The 17,307-nt window shown below is 44.6% G+C and overlaps 1 protein-coding gene across 1 annotated transcript; it reads right to left on the bottom strand.

Moving 5' to 3' along the window:
- Positions 1-869: 869 nt before the first annotated feature.
- On the bottom strand, positions 870-15,264 carry LOC133508542 (integrin alpha-6-like). Its single transcript, XM_061834719.1, has 25 exons — positions 15,087-15,264; positions 14,757-14,878; positions 14,603-14,682; positions 13,491-13,761; positions 13,224-13,343; positions 12,927-13,140; positions 12,578-12,774; positions 11,820-11,908; positions 11,606-11,733; positions 11,299-11,388; positions 11,165-11,229; positions 10,776-10,921; positions 9,683-9,829; positions 9,489-9,610; positions 9,256-9,412; positions 8,226-8,309; positions 7,574-7,653; positions 7,421-7,495; positions 5,944-6,046; positions 5,676-5,849; positions 5,489-5,602; positions 4,808-4,918; positions 4,628-4,732; positions 3,387-3,512; positions 870-1,934 (listed from the first exon to the last, which is right to left on the bottom strand). Exons 1-25 carry the CDS (start codon positions 15,242-15,244, stop codon positions 1,866-1,868), a joined length of 3,147 nt encoding a protein of 1,048 aa, XP_061690703.1. The 5' UTR covers positions 15,245-15,264; the 3' UTR covers positions 870-1,865.
- Between the last annotated feature and the right edge of the window lie 2,043 nt (positions 15,265-17,307).

Here is a 17,307-nt window from a genome sequence, read left to right as displayed (position 1 = left end):
AAAGGTCAAACGTTTCCTGTCGTTGTTCACCAGGTTTGCACACACTGCAGGAGGGATTTTGGCCCACCCCTCCACACGGATCTTCTCTAGATCAGACAGTCGCTGAGAAAAACCGAGTTTCAGCTCCCTCAAAAGATTTTCTACTGGGTTTCGGTCTGGAGACTGGCTAGGCCACGCCGGAACCTTGACGTGCTTCTTACGGAGCCGCTCCTTGGTTTTCCTGGCTGTGTGCCTTCGGGTCATTGTCATGTTGAAAGAACCCAGCCACGACCCATCCTCAATGCTCGGACTGAGGCTGTTCCCCAAAATCTCACAATACACGGCCGCCGTCTTCCTCTCCTTTAATACAGTGCAGTCGTCCTGTCCCATGTGCAGAAAAACACCCCAAAGCACGATGCTACCACCCCCATGCTACACAGTAGGGATGGTGTTCTTGGGATGGAACTCAGCATTCGTCTTCCTCCAAACACGGCTAGTGGAATTATGACCAAAAAGGAAAATTTTTGTCTCATCTTACCACAAAACATTCTCCCATGACTCCTCAGCTAACGACCTCACACAGGTGCATCTGATTCAGCATAATACATGGAGTGGAGGTGGACTTTTAGAGGCGGACTAACAGGTCTTTGAGGGTCAGAATTCTAGCCGATAGACAGGTGTTCAAATACTCATTTGTAGCTATATCACACAAATAAATTGTGAAAAAAAAAACAAAATCATACATTGTGATTTCTGGATTTTTCTTTTTAGATGATCTCTCTCACAGTGGACTTGCACCTACGATGAAAATTTCGGACCCCTCCGTGATTTCTAAGCGGGAGAACTTGCAATATAGCAGGGTGTTCAAATACTTATTTTCCTCACTGTATTTGGCCATTAAAGTTGATTCTGATTCTGATTGTGATGTCCCGCACGGCCGCTATACAGTAAATGATGTGAAGTGACAACTGGCAACTGTCTTGTCTACATCACGTCCCCGGCGGCTGCGGCAGCCGCGTAAGCACAAAAAAACCAAACAAACAAAAAAAAAAATACGCAAGCATTTAGGCGCACGACGCTGCGTCGGCCCGCCGTTTATCACAATTGCCATGTAGGTTCCCTCCACGCCACTGAAATTAAGCGTCCATGGCTGACCCCGGCTCCAGAGTCGGCGTCAGCGCAGGGGCGCGCGTGTACGGTTAGCGCCTCAAAAAATTTTGACGATATCAATCTTTCTGTTCGCGGCTACGTACATTGGCAGAATTCACGAGCAGGAGTGATCTGGCAAAATAAATATGACTTTTAATGGCATTCAAAGAGCAGTATAGGACAGTTATGAAACAAAACATAGCAACCGAGAAAATAAGAACGCTAATTTCGCTCTGGCTATTGCACAGGTCATTTGAAAATAGCTTAAGAAACCATTTGAAGAAGCACACTTTGGAGCAAATGTCAGGTTATAAAAAACAAAACAAAAACATTTTTAATCTATTTACAAGGTAGTTTCTTTCCCCTTCCGAAATTTGTCAACAGCAGCGTTCAAAGTGAAAAATCGGGAACGTCTTAAGACTTCGAAGAGGTTCCGAAGCGTTCCAGAGAGCAGCAGTGTTGTTGTCATTTCACCATTCCAACAATGATGTCGCATTTTCACAAACGTTCAATAAAAAGTTCCTTCAGCACAATTGCCTTCATGTTTTGTTTTTTTAACACTTGTTGCAAACAAACACGCAAGTGATTCCCCCCCGCCCCACGTCATTCAACGAAGCGAAGTCACATTTTTCATCTGCACCATGTGAGTTGTGTGTCAGAAGGGTTAAAAGTTCGATTTTCTGAATATATCTTCTTAATATGCAGTATGTATCATTTTCCCAGCCTCCATCCTCGTTTCAGGCTTTTACCTTTTCCATCTTCAGGTGTGAGGATTCGTTGCACGCCGCACACCTGAAGCAGCCCCGCTAGACAGAAAACAAAGTCATACATTCAATTTATCACCACTGCTATACAGAAAACGTTAAAGGTCAGGTGTCATCCCTACAAACATTCTAAAATACAATAGAAAAATGCATATAATAATATTGACTTCAATGGCCTTCCAAAAAAAAAAAAATATGAGCGCAGAGTGCGTCATCCACGCGCAAAGTTGCGGAAGTCTCATTCGACGTTCAAGTGGTCGCCATATTGGCTGCATCTCCTGCCCGTGATGTCACACTGGGACATTCGCCATTGAAAACGCGCCGTGCCACCTACTGTGAGAGACGCCCCTTCAGATACGGAAGCTCTTTTCGAGAGAACATCTCACAACCAAGTGACGTGACCGGGGCAGTATTACCCCATCCTTTCGAGCCATATTTAGATGATATGCGGATCACGGCCAAACCGCATTCGGCCCGATTCGGCCCGATACACCTCAGCGGAAGCGATGAACAACAGTGCCCGCGGCCGCGAGCAACAACGACGGCGCCCATGAGCGACGACGACGGCGCGTCCAAACCACCTCCTACGGTGATAAACAGCGCTGCCCACGAGCGACAACGACGCCGCGGCCAAACCGTCTCCCTGTCCAATCCACCTCCACGGTAGAGATGTGCCGCCGCGACGAGCCACCCCGGCGGCGCCACATCCTCCCCCCCAACTATTATTTTTTTTTTTAGTAGCTGTATGCACGCCTACCTGACATTTGGAACCCACAAAGCTCTCATTCTTTGCACCCGTGCAATCCATTTTTCACGACAAACCGGGTCTTTTTGAAAAGTAGGAAGAATGAATCCATCCTCCCAAGTGTTCGAGCAAAATCCAGGAATATGACGAACCGGCATTTTGGGTAAAACGAAGGAACAACGAGCTCCCTTCCAGCAGGTAAAACTAGTATAAACACATGAGAACGACTGAGTGCGCTACTGCCCTGTGCGTCACTTCCTGCTTCCTCTCGAAAACAAATCCCTCGAGAGGATTTTCATGGCGGGAGCTACAAAAAGCCACATATGTCAAAATCATGTTTTGTGGTGAAAAAAACGGGTGGGTCCATTCCGGCCGCCTTTTTTTCATTAATAATATACTAAAAAAAAAAAAAAAAAAATCATGACAGTGGACCTTTAAATAATGATGTCATTTGTCGTGTTATTATTCTTATTATTATTATGAATGTAGAAGTGAATTAGAGCAAAATTGCAGAAAAACTGTAGCTATTAAAATACTCCAAATAATTTCCCCCAAGTTCTTGTCCTCGTTTGAGTTCATTGTTGACATCCACGCCAGCCAATCGCGGGACAAATCTCGATAATCTCGCATCGACGGCGAGATGGACGCCGTCTTCATCGAAGCTAACGTGCGCGGCGTTGGACCGAGGGAGGAAGTCGTTTTGCTGCCAGGCTGCCGGCGCACCCGTGACCACGATTGTTGTTTGTTACCTTCCATAAGAAGAAGAAGAGGACGGCCAGGAGCAGCAGGCCCGCGGCGACCGTCAGGAAGATGATCCACCAGGCCACTTTAGCCAAGTATTCCTCCTCTCTCTCCAGGAAGACCGTCACCTTCACCTGCGTGTGACCAGCGCAGCGGTGGGTCGTTAGTTCTAATTCTAATATTTGTTTTGTAAAATTGCATTCATTTATTCCCAACCGTCTACTGTCATTATTTTTATGTGTTAAACCTGGCTGCACCCCTTCTTGTATGCGCGTGTCGGTGTTAGCTTTACTGTATTTATCCATTTATTTTTGCCCTATCGGATACCAGCCTCGGCGCGTTGCCATGTTCAGGTCCCGGTCCACTGGCCGGGGACCTTCCCGATCACTAGTGCCGGCGTGACGGTCTGAGCGCTCCCGGTGCCGAAAAGTCTCCTTATTTTGTAAACTTCGGTCCCCATCCGTGCTTCAACGTGGGCCATTCGACAACTTGTCGCCGAGCGTTCGTGTTCGCTGTGGGCGTCTCAGAAAGACAAACACAGCGAACGTACGTACTGTATATGTATATATATATTTTTAAATCAACTTTTATTTCAAGGTTAAGATATAACGTACATTAGCTATCTCTATGTGGAAGAAGGGGAACTATGAGACTGGAGGATTTGCCAGTAAGCGTCTGCTACGTACCCAAGTTCCCCTGTTAGTAACGCATGCGCTTTAATCACAAGGAGACTTTTCAGCACGGGGGAGCGCTCAGACCGTCACAGCGGTACCACTAGTGCAAGGAATCATACGCTGTAATAGTAACGGGCCCGTGTCTTCGACCAATCGCATTTCCAATTCATCCTCACAGGGCCAGACTATTGGGCCTCCACGACATCACCATTTTTACGTCTTCTGATTGGTTCCACCAGCAAAACACATCTGTAGCGATCCCCACGTTTCATAATTAGCATCTCTGGTGGCTATGATCTCTTTGATTTAAAATTGTACATATTTGTCATGAAATAATCACTAATATAGAAGAGCTCCTGATGATGTACATAACAACGCGCTCTTATACGACTGTTTTGTGTAGTATTGTCGGGTTCTAGTACTGCGACGTGATCGCGGTGGTATCAAGTCAGGTCATTTCCCACTGGAGGCCCAAACGCCAAACGGACCACCGAGCCACCAGAGTCGATTAAAGTTGTCAAAAAATGTCATTGGAGAATTGGACGACTAGCAGTAAATACAGGAAGTATTTTGACCTTGGTGCGAGGCTCTTTTTCTTTGAGTCCAATGTTGACCGGAGAGTTCGTGAGAGTGAGAGCGGCGTCCGCGACGATGTCCAAGTAGTTCAAGGAGCTGTAATCCTACACGGGAAAAAAAAAATCATAAATTGATCTTTGCACTTGCTTTTGAAAACACAAGATGAGAAAGACTTCCACCTGCACCAAAGTCGAATTCCACAGACGTGCGTGGAGAACAATGAGCGCAGTGCTGTCCAGGCCCACTAGAGGGCAGCGCAGCTCTGCGCAATTGAGTCCGTCGAGACACGTCTGAGGAGGGCAAAAAGGTCATCCGCGATGACTTTATCGTATCATATGGAAGAAAATGTGCATCGAAAGCAAACATTTGTCATTTTTAAAATGGAAAGAGGCTTCAGGTCATTTGTGAATGAGGAATTAAAAAAAAAAATAATATATCAAATACTGTAGTTTATTTTACAAACAATTATAATTCATTATCAAGTTTTGATGTTTTTATTTATGATACTAATTATTGAAGCAAATTATTCCAGGGACTAAATAAATACATACATTTCATTAATTAAAAATATGGGTAAAGTCGGTTTTTCCATTGTTTTATTTACAATAAATTAACCAAGTTTTGAATGCAGTGAGTCTCAAAGACAGCGCCACCTAGTGGGACGCGAACCACTGCCAAAGTTGAGTTCAGTTGTATCGGACTTTGACCTCCAATCAATGAACATTTGTTTTTGCATTTCAATCAGCTTCTTGACGTTTGCTGACTGAATATTACGCAAGCACAGTCTCACTGCTGTGTTAATAAGGACTCTGGAGCTAACAATTTTCAGGAATTAAAATAGAAAATTGCTGAAGTCTCACCAGTGCTTTGTACTTCCTTTTTGATGGAAGAAAGAAGAATCCAGCAGCGGAGAGGGCGTCGTATTGGCCCTCGTGTTCGGCCTCGCGTCGCCCCCTGGAGGTTCCGCGCCGACCCTTGACGTCCGACGCATCGAGGTTACGCGCGCAAACAGCCGGCAAAGGCGAAAACTGCCTCGTTATGGGTTACCGTCAGTTTGAGAGGGTCGATGTGGTCGGCGGGTGAGCAGGAGACAAAATGCACTCCCGCGCTCGTGACCTCAGTCAGGTAGAGCAGCCCTTTGCCGTCGGAGTTGACCTTTGGCCAGCGGATGTCCAGCGAGGCGTTGGCGAAGGATTTCAGGGACCTGCCCTGGTTTGTTATCTGTTTGCAAAGACACAAAAGTTCATTTCCACCTGGACACAAAATAGAAATACACAAAACGCTTTCTAAAAGGACAAAAAAAAAAGAATCTTACCTTGAATTCAAACTGAATCGGGATTCCAATATCGTCCACTGTTTTTAAGGCTCGCTGGCCAATTAGGCTTTTGCGAATTGAAACTTGAGATGGCCTGGCGAGCCTGACCAATGATATACCCAGATTGCAAAAAAAAAGTCATTTTAAAATGATAAACAAATACACTTTAGCACGTGTAATCTGTGTCGTGAAGTTTGCGTGCATACCCCATGATGTGTGCTGTGTGTATCAAGATTTTAAACGTTGGTAACTTGACTTACGAGTGACCTGACTGACAAGTTTTTCAAGGAACGAGCCGTCGCTCGGACGGATGTTTTTGTCTCGCGTCGCAGGCAAAAATTTGAGTTGGAAGGCGAGCACAACAAGCAACAATGAACACGAAAGAGGCTTCAAAGTGTCAATCGCCTCCCACAGTTGAAGTTTCATTTAAAAGTAAACAAAAGTAATGACAAATACACATTGTGTATTCAACAGAAACTACATTAACTTGATCATACTTAATGGCAACATACAATACAAAACGCCATAGACAGGCTAACGAAACTAGCATTTATTTATTCCAATGAGCACACGTGGCAGTAGCACATGTACGCAGAGGATAAAACAATACTCCCTGGCATATATTGCTCATCCTCGGTGAAAAAAAAAAAAAAAAAAAAACCAATCTTCTGGGTTTCATCATCAAATCGATGTGTAGTATGTCTGTAAACTGCCTGAACTGCAAACACCAGAAGGAGCAGCACAATGCCCATTGAATGATCATAAACAACAAACTCCAATGCTTAAAATTCTATTTAATCATGCGATTTTGTAATTACCGTAATTTACGTCCTATAAACTGCAACTTTTTTCACACGCTCTCAACCCTGCGGCTTATGCGGCTAATTTGTGCATTTTTATTCAAACGGCCACAAGGGGGCACTCGAGCGGAAAAGGTAAGAGTGAGACCGGTGGAATATATGTGCCGAGGAAGTGACTTTTACCAGTATGGCCCTGCTAGCGCTACGATAGCGTGTGACTGCCGCGTCTCAGTGATTTTTACCAGTATGTTTTTTTTTTTGTTAGCGCAGCACTAGCATTAGCATGGCGGCGCAAGCGTTCAACTCTCTGCGTACCGTCTTTCTTTGTAAATATCTCGTGTTTCAATGTGGGCATTTGCGGCTTTTACACGGCTGCGGCCTACGTATGTACCAAATGGTATTTCCTTTACAAATGCGCTGGGTGAGGCTTGTAAGCAGGTGCGCCCTGTAGGCCGGGAATTACGGCAAGGTTTGTTTTACGAAGTATACTGCAGAGTGCTATTTTTGAGTGTTTTTGCCGGCACTCCAAAGGGATGAACGGAATCTCCGTTGATTTCAATCCGGAAGACGGATTTGAGATGCGAGTGTTTTTGAGTTACGAGCACGGCCAGGGAACAAAATAAACTCTGAAGTCAAGACATCATTTATACCGTGTACCCTGTGGATGGATAGCTTACCCATATATTTGCAGCCCCAGTTCAAAAACCACTTTGGCCGTCGCTTCGACGTCTTCTAAGGTCTGCACACTCGCCCTAAATCACAAACGTGGAAAATGGCAACATTTTTGAGTCACGCACAGCAACGTTGGTCCGCAGAAGTATTGCACTCACGTCTGAAGTTGCAATGTGACGTTGACAGATTTCGTGCTGAGTGAGATGCCGCTCGTGCTCAGCATAACGTAAAATGAAACCTGAAAGTTGGGAACGCAGCGATAAATAAGAATAATTGAAATTATAGAAGTGGCAAATATGTTCTGTTTAAAACGGACTTGACGAGGTACGCCCTCAATTGGTTGGCATTATAATTTTTAATTTTGATTTGGCAACACCGCGATCCTTATGAGGATAAGCGGCTCAGGAAATGCGTGGATGGATGGATGGATGGATTTGGCAACAATCCATCAAATTGAAGCATCATGCCGATCATAAACATCCAGGTTGATATGTCGAAACCATAATTTGAAACTTGAGAAAGAAACAAATAAAGATTCTTTTCAAATGGTTTGCACACAATAGTTCAATTAAAAAAAAAAAAAAACATCTTCGTAAAAGAAACATTTGTTAAAAATGAAATGCAAATGTACTGTTCTTAAAAGTTAAATACAAATGAACTTGAAAAATATGCTGAACTGCATTTTAAAAAAATAATAAAAATGTCCAAACCACTGTAACGTTCAACACAGTTGGAACATATAAAAAAACTGATTTGTGGTTTTATGACCGCTCGCGCTCCGTTTCTCACTTTGGGAAATGAAACACTCACTTGAGCGTCTCTTTGGAGCGGGTTTCCCAGCTCACAGTCGATCACCGTTCCCTTGTCGTTGCTTGAGCAAGTCACTCGTGACACCTGGAGACACAAAACACACACACATAAACATATATATATATATATAGACACACATCAATCTTGCAAACATGCACAATTTCTTGCGCTGTTAACTTCCAGAGAACTTCCTGAGATCAAAATGGTCAGGCCTACTTGGTAGATCTGGTGTCATTACTCTCGCACACTAAAGCTGATCAAGTCTGAAATCCGCCATTTTTTTATGATTCTGTTGATGCCCTCACCGTAATTATTAAATAATTTTGCTACATCACCGACATTCATTTCTTTTTACATAGTTGTAATCATGCAATGACGTTACTAAAACATTTTTAGCTAACTCAAGGCACGATTTTATGTGGCCCGCGAAGCCAAATCTAGAGCGTCAGTTTCCACGATTCTTGGAAAAACCTGTACCAAAATTTCAAATTGTCATATATCGTAATTGATAAAGTTGAGATATTACAAGCATTTTTGTGTTACCAAACGTGAATACATTACCCTTGCTTTCTGTTTCCAAAACTAGTTCATATATTGATGATGTAAATATGATGAGATGATTAAATATTTTTGTTCTACAGTCAGATGGAAACCGAAACAATGTGGCAAGTGAGAAAAAAGTTTAACAGGATCAGGCCAACTGCTATTCTTCCATTTTTCATAATTTCTCAGGTTTTCTGGTCGTAATCCAGTGTGTCGATCGAAACCAATGCAACCCTGTCATTTTTCATAATAAACCATTTTTAATCGTATGGCCGCGTTCATTTTTGACTGATTTGCATAGCAGCTTTCAACGCTAGCATGTAAATTTGCGCCAAAACCCAACATTAGCATTAAGCTTCAAGTCCGTTACCTGCACCAGCGTAAAGCGCAGAGAAAAATTAATAACAGACTTACAGCGCTTTTGTTTCCACGGGAATCGTTCATGCGTAAATCGAAGTGGAAAATTCCCAATGTGCGATCCACTCACCGATGTCGATGCATAAACGGCGGAGGAGTAGCGAAGAAGATCTGGGAGCTTGACGACCACATGACTCTGGTGCGCGTCTTCCCCGTCCTTATTGGTCACGGTGATCTCCAAGGCCACGTCCTCGCCGGAGGGAGTGATGACCGCGACGCCGTCCTCTCTAAGGACAAAGGACACAAATGTTTTAGGAGAAGGGTGTCGCTGAGAGGACTTTTCTGTTAGCGGCAGCTCCTCACCTGACCAGTGGTTGGAAAACATCTTCATGATTTTGGGTTTTCCTGGCACAGAACTTGTACCGTAGCTCCAGGTTACTGTGGCAAACGTTGTCACTGCCGCAGCCCTCGTTGATGAAGGTTATCTAGAAAAACCGAATGGCAAATAATCTTTTTGGACCGTGAAACTTGGGTTGGGCTCGATATTTGGAGCTGACCTCTGACACGGTGCTTTGTTTCTGGTAGAGGTTGAGCACTGGAGTGACGTCGGGCGGGCCGACATTTGACCTCGCCGTTGGACCGGAGCTCGGCAGAGACCAGTTGACAGAAACAGGGATGCTGTGAAGCCTGTCCGTCGCGTCTCGCTGTAACCAAAGAGTTTTGCCTCACAATGAACGTGTCCCAGAGAAAGCCGAATCAGAGCCGGAACAAACAGCAGAACGTTTCCATGTTTGTGTGTGAGGTCGTTAGAAGTCGAGGTTAAGTGTGAGAGCGAGTGATTAAGATGCTTCTTCTTTTCCACAGCGTGTCATCTTCTTCCATCTAAACCGATCTCATCTTCCTCTCTAACCCCAACTGTCCTCACATCGTCCCTCGCAACATCCATCAACCTTTTCTTTGGTCTTCCTCTCTCTCGCTCTTTTGCCTGACAGCTCCATCCTCAGACTCTCTCGCCTCTGGACATGTCCAAACCATCGAAGTCTGCTCTCTCTCTCTAACCTTGTCTCCAAAACATCCAACTTTGGCTGTCCCTCCCTCTAATCAGCTCATTTCTAATCCTATCCAAGCGAGAACCTCAACATCTTCATTTCTGCCACCTCCAGTTCTGCTTCCTGTTGTTTCTTCAGTGCCGCCGTCTCTAATCCATACATCATGGCCGGCCTCACCACTGTTTTATAAACTTTGCCCCTCATGTGAGTGATTAAGATTGAGAATGATTATTCGGCACGTGATCATCTGAACTTTGACAAGAGCAAATACAGCAAATATCCTCGATTCCCTTTATGTGTTTGGGCCACGACCATTGAAATTTTTGAATTGGTTAAGAACTGTGACAAACAGAAACCTCAGTGGATGTGGTAAAGAAAAAAAAAAATCAAGTTCTTTTGTGTATTTGAAGGTCAGATCAACAGAGACGATTCTAGAGTAAGGCTTGTCGAAGGCTTGGCCAGAAAAACACAAGAAGAGGAAGACCGCAAAGTACACCAAAGCGACAATGTGAAAGCCACAACAGTCCACGAGCGTGGAGGCAGAAGAGCTGTGACTGTAATTACAAGAAGTATTCTCCAGGATGCGAAAAAAAAACAGTACCAGAAGTCGGAGCTTAACGTTAGCGCAGATTTTCCTCCCTTGGCCAGGCAACTCCAGCGTCCCCTGAGACGAACCCAGAAAGTCCACACGAGGGGGAAGCCTGGATTTCCTCCTCGTTGCGTCGACCTCCATTGAGAAGCTGATTGCTGCAGGGGAACAAGTGAACACGCCGCTCAGACCGTGATGCGGATTACATGTGCAGTGTCACTTGGTACCTGAACAAAAACATATTGCGCAACAAAATGTGGAACTATTGCTGCAAACAGTAAAAAAATATATTTACAAGATTTAAAGACTTGATTTAGACTGTTGAGTCATTCTGGTCTTGATTTTCCAATTGGACACAATCATTGGCATGTCTATGAAAAATACTACAAGACAATACTCACTCAGTTTGGGGTTGAACGATGCCGGATGTGCCGAGTAGGTAAAACACAGCTGTACTGCGATATAACTGATGGAGAGCGTGACGTCAGTTCGGCGAGGTCCGAAAACGCACATTTTTGCTTGCGGACAACTTTACCAGGTGTGTTTATCGCACTGTTGCTTTGCGACGTCTATTTCATCCGGGGTTATCGTTAACGCGCCGTCGACATTGACCACGGGCCGAGCTCTGAAAGACATTTACACAAATGGTCATAAAAAGTTAAAACACGATCGTACCTTAACTCAATTGACTCGTACGCCAAATTGTGAATGAGATGCTGGGGCTTCTCTGTCGCCATTAAGCCCCCCCACCTGCCTCAAAAGAAGATTGGCTCATAACTTAGAAAACTCATTGTGAAGGCACCACGAGATTACGTCACAGATCTGAAACCAAACCCCGTCACCTGTAAACAAAGACCGCATCCGAGAGTGATCCAACCGCCAAATCAGGGTATTGGTTATCGTCGATATCCAAGTTACCCGACAGAGAATATCCAAACAAAGTGACCGTGGGGGATTCCGGAGCGAGCACCTGTGAGTAAACCATGAAAATGTTGATGGGTGATCCCGAAATCGAAATCCAGCAGTTCCTTTTGCAAATGTGTCTTTAAATCTCACCTGCGCCGGCTTTCGGTTGATGCCGCTTGAGGAGCCGCAGTAGAGGTAGACTCGACCAGAACTGTCGTACGGTGCCCCCACAACAATGTCTGTCAGCGTGAGATTTGTGTAACAATGAACATTATGAGAGAGCTGGGTAACGACACAAATTTATGTCACTGCTAAAACCAGGTACACGCATACCAATAATCGGGGTGAATTTGAGCATTCTCTTTGCCTTCTGATTCAAGTCAGCCAAGGCCCGAAAATGGTCAGATTTTCGAAAAGGTTATCCTTGGTTTGATGTGGATTTTGTTAGAAATATATTTCCTTATTTCTGTTCAGAAAACGGTCGCTGCCAACAATCATAAACGTTCCACCTGCTCAATATTTCTTATTTGGCTAAATTGTTTGATCAACACTGAGTTTGGACTATGACGTGAAGCAATTTGGGAAGGTATTGCAACCCAGTTACCGCATGATCTTAGTCTGTGTTCTTCCATTTCTTCATCTACTACTACCCTTTCTTCTTCTTTGTTTTTTTCTGGCAGTCTTGATACCCCGTGCAACGTCAATCTTGGTACTACGGCAGACATCAATTTCAGGGCACGAGATTGGGATTGTCGTTGGAGCGATGCTATACACATGAGTGGTGTTTTTTGTCAACTCACAATATAAGAACAGTAAGCACATACAGTACAGTACTTGTCATTTTGAAATTACTGGCTACGTAAAAAATCGGTATGTTTGTACCCCACTTAATGTAAGAACCACACCACCTCCATATCCATCTTGATTAACATCGCCGATGTTTTCCACCGCGAGTCCGAACAAGGAATCTTGACGTCCAAGGAGTTGAACGGGATGAATTTTCTGCCAGTTTTCCCCTTTTTTGTTGACGTAGATGTAGACCGCTCCTCCAATCGAGCCGTCTTGGAGAAAGAATTCAGGCGCTCCGACGGCGAGGTCCTCCCACCTGGTATTAAAAAAAAAAATGCTTAAAATCTACAGCTTAAAAACAAGTAAAACGCTACCTTGCCCAAAGAGTTGAATCTGTTCTATGAGCAAGCCAATCAAAATCTTATGGTTCATGGGGAAAATTCCTTCTTATCAAAGACCAAAACAAACCCGTCATTGTTGAGGTCCACCACGGCAACGTCATATCCAAAGGAGGAGGCCAACCCCGGACCAGACAGGACCAACTCGACAGACAAACTTCTCTTTGCCGAAGGGTCTGCCTTCAGAAAGGCCACCTGACCGCTGTATCCACCTCTGGGCGCTCCCGATACGATGGTCAGCTCACCTCCCTTGAGCAGGGTCATTCCAGAGTCGGTGGAGAATCCTGTGATGAACACAGAAATGAGAACCTGGAGGCATAAATGCAATGGAAAGTCTTCATCTGGATCCTCAGGTGGGCAAACTGACCCAGGTAGCTGTTTCTTTGGAGAGGAATGAGTTTGGAGTTAAACAGGTCGGTATTGCCGGTTTCTCGAGGAAGCTCGCCGAAGATGTCAAGATTGTCCAGTAGCTCCATGCGCACGATTCCTTTGGATAAAATATCATGAGCATGTACAAAATGTTGCAAAATAGGAAATACAAATACGGTGGTACCGTGACTAATGAATGCCCCACCTTACGAGATTTTTAACTTATACGTCAAAGTTCCATTGTAAGCTAATCGGTATATTTGACCTTTCCACTGGTAAGCGCCCGGTGCTCCAAAGACCACAGATCTGTTGTCCTTAGCAAAAGATGCACCGTGACCCTGCTGGCAGTACGCAAACCAATCCTGGTCTTTCTGACGTCTGTTCAGATGTTCGGCATCGCACACCACCCTCCTCCACGTCCTCTCCTCCGTCCCGACTTGCAGGTCATCCCCTAAGATGTAGCACTGGCCCGTTATCAGGCGAGGCGTGTAAAGACCCGGGGTCGGGGTCCACTGCTGGTACCGATGAGCACAAGTCTTGAAGAGAAAGATGTTACAACTGCTGTTTGTACTACGTTTATAATGGGGGGTATCAAATATCACAGTGGTTCTCTAATTGGACACAAAATCTGCCAATTCATTTGAAATTATTGTCTTGTATCATGACAAAAGTCCATACCGGTACCGGTATTTGGGGAGCGGCACACCAATCAAACAAACACTGTAATCTAGAGCTTCTTCACAACTATAGCTTTGGGCCTAGACAAAAAAAAAAAAAAAAAAAAAAAAGCCCCACGTTTGTCCCTGCTGGTTGTACTGTGTGGGTTTTTCAGGACATGTCCGGGTGAAAACTGCTAATGACTCTTACTCGGGATTAATTTCAGGGTAAAGACCTGCTTGATGTCCTCAATCTGGATTTCAAGTCAACTTTTGGTCGTACCCCTTTGACCTAATCCTCCAAGTTTCCTGATCACATTTCTGGTTGAAGTGGAGGAGCTGTGGACCAGGCGAGGGATACTTACCCCCAAGGGCGATTCTAGGATCAAAGGTTTAGAGGTGCTGAGCTTCCAAGCAGGCAAGATGAATTAAACAGCTTTGGACTTATGAACATTCCCATATTACCAAAAACAAGCAACAGGTCAGACCTGTTAACCACTAAAATTCTGACAACCATCGTATTGTTTCTTTTTGGTGGTTTGCTTGCTTGTGAAAACAAAATCACTAGTACAGTACTATACTACTGTCTGTAGATATTACTAAGGTACTCCAGGGAATTTTGTGTCTCGGGAGTTCTCACCAGGATAAAAACCAGCAGATAACATCTTGTAGCTCCTTGGAGCGCTTGGTGAATGAGTGAGAACGGGGTGTTTTTCCTTACCATGACATTTTTACCAGGACCTTGGCTCGTCACTCTGACTCCCATCCACTGGCCGTTTATACCTTTGCTCTCCCTGAACTCTGTAATGAAAGACATTCATTGGAAGTTACGACTTTAGATCTAACTGTCCCGTAGATTTTCAAGGCGACCCTACCTTCGTTGTTAAAGTCGATGGCCTGGCAGTTTTGGGAAGTAGCGCTGAGATCACACTGATAGACAACGCCGGTGGCATTCTCCAGGTAGGGATGTTTTGATTTGGGGGCTCCTACCAGCAATCTTTGGAGAAACGCATTGGAATTATGGTGTGTCTGTTTTTCAAACTGATTGTAATGTAGACAGGAAGGCGAGGTCCCTATTTTATCAGTCTCCAGTTAGGCCTACTGGCCTTTCCTTCATTTGAACCTTTACGCAGGACAGAACATATACAGAACTAAAGTGAACTGAAACCCCCCCCCCCCCGATCACAAATGTCATTATCACTCACAAGTTCTTTTTGATAGGACTCAGCTGCTGGTGGAACGCAACAGAAAACCCAAAGAGGCTGCCGGGGTGTCCGGTTCTCTCCACGACGCTCTTGCCGTCCAAGTTGAAAGCAGCAACGTTGACACTCCACAGACACACTACGGACCAAAACATCGCCATGATCTGGATGTGTTGTTGTCTTGTTATCTACGCGCTCGGTATGGCTGCAAAGGGCGTATGAGCCGCCTATAAAAGAAGTTGGCCAGTGTGGGTGTTGACGTTTGGCAGCGGCGAGCAAGGCGTGGTGGTCTACCATTCATCTTTGCGATAACCGCCACTGCTCTCGCTCTTTATGACTTGATAAATGCAGTTAATGATAAACCCATTTATGCTGCGTTGGAAGTCACACGTGAGACGCACCTTTTCCCGGGGGAAGGTCTTGCTCGGGGCGCAGTCGGGGGTGTCAACACAGTCGACCGTTTGATCTCAGCAGTCCAAAGAGTAAAAACATTAGCATTTGACCTCGGTTATTATTTCCACACTGATGGAAATACAGAGATTAAATACAGTGATCGTTTAATTTACAAATTTGCCAAGATGACCAAGCTCTGACCTCGATTTCCTTGTACGTCAAATACAACTTCAACACTGTAATCAATTGAAATGTCATTAATCTGTTCCAGGCACTTCATTTTTCGTTTTTGATAAGATCCCCAAAAAGAATATAAATAACTAAAAAAACGGAAGTGGGTTTGAAATGCATTTCCTGTACATACAGTACATACTGTATGCACTGAACTTGTGTGTTCAATGTGTCTTTCAAAGGGGGCGTGGCCTGGCGAATGACGTCAAGAGTCGGAGTTGTGAGCGTTCTCATTTTGTATTGAACTCTCGTCCCGTTCGGTGAAGTCTCACCTCAAATTTATTTCTGGAACACTTTACCAACTACATTTGTAAACAAATCCCTGACATAAACATCAAAGATAAGAATTAACATTCAGCTTAAAATGTACAAGCCCTCCCTTTAAGATGTTTGGATACGTTTGACACACTAAAACATCGGCCAAATGACGCGTGCTCTATGTAACTGCTCTTTAGTAACATCATCATCATCATCATTTTGGCGCTTTCACATTTGCGTCTGCACACGAGTTTGCAAAGCAGCGTGTGCAGCACCTCCACCTGAAAGCTGCGGTGGGCCTTTGACCAACCACTCAATCTGTTTACTTCGAATAAAATTCAAGTTGGCTCTTTACAGGAAATGTTGGGCCGAGGTGACAAAAAAAACAAACAAACAAAAAAAACAAAAAACCACAAGAGCCCCAAAACATGACAGACACACGCTATAGATACTCTGTCCTTATTTCGTCACGTTTAACTCGTACTTCATTGCTATTCTCCTTAGTCGTCAGTCGTGCTTGATGTTTCTTGTAGTTTGTAAAAAAAAAAAGCAAAAAAAAAAAACCTGTGCTTTTATTTGTATTTTATTTGAATAAATACAATCTTCTTCTTTTCCTTTCGGCTTATCCCGTTAGGGGTCGCCACAGCGTGTCATCTTTTTCCATCTTCGCCTCCCTCGTGCTCCATCCTCAGACTCTCTCACCTCTGGACATGTCCAAACCATCAAAGTCTGCTCTCTCTCTCTAACCTTGTCTCCAAAACATCCAACTTTGGCTGTACCTCTCACGAGCTCATTTCTAATCCTTTCCAAGCTGTTCACAGCGAGCGACAACCTCAGAATCTCTTCATTTCTGCCACCTCCAGTTCTGCTTCCTGTTGTTTCTTCAGTGCCGCCGTCTCTAATCCGAACATCATGGCCGACCTCACCACTGTTTTATAGACTTTGCCCTTCATCCTATCGGAGACTCTTCTGTCACATAACACACCAGACACCTTCCGCCAACTGTTCCAGTCCGCTTGGACTCGGTTTCTTCACTTCCTTACCGCACTCTCCATTGCTCTGTAATGTTGACCCCAAGTATTTGAAGTCGTCCACCCTCCCTGGAGCTTCACTCTCCCTCCTCTGCCCCTCTCATTCACGCACATATATTCTGTTTTACTTTGGCTAATCTTCATTCCTGTCCTTTCCTTTGAATAAATACAGTATTTTGAGTTATTTCCTGTTGAGTTAGTTAGTTTGCTTCGGAGTCACCGAACCCTTGCTGTATGTCTTTTGGATCCCGCCCAGCCTAGCGTTTCTGTACCTCTGCCTTGTCGGACTGCTACATGGTGTATGCCCCAGT

Source organism: Syngnathoides biaculeatus, chromosome 11, assembly GCF_019802595.1.
Source record: "Syngnathoides biaculeatus isolate LvHL_M chromosome 11, ASM1980259v1, whole genome shotgun sequence".
NCBI classification, from domain to species: domain Eukaryota; kingdom Metazoa; phylum Chordata; class Actinopteri; order Syngnathiformes; family Syngnathidae; genus Syngnathoides; species Syngnathoides biaculeatus.
The sequence above is the reverse complement of the archived record's forward strand: the minus strand, read 5'-3'. Positions and strand labels throughout refer to the sequence as shown.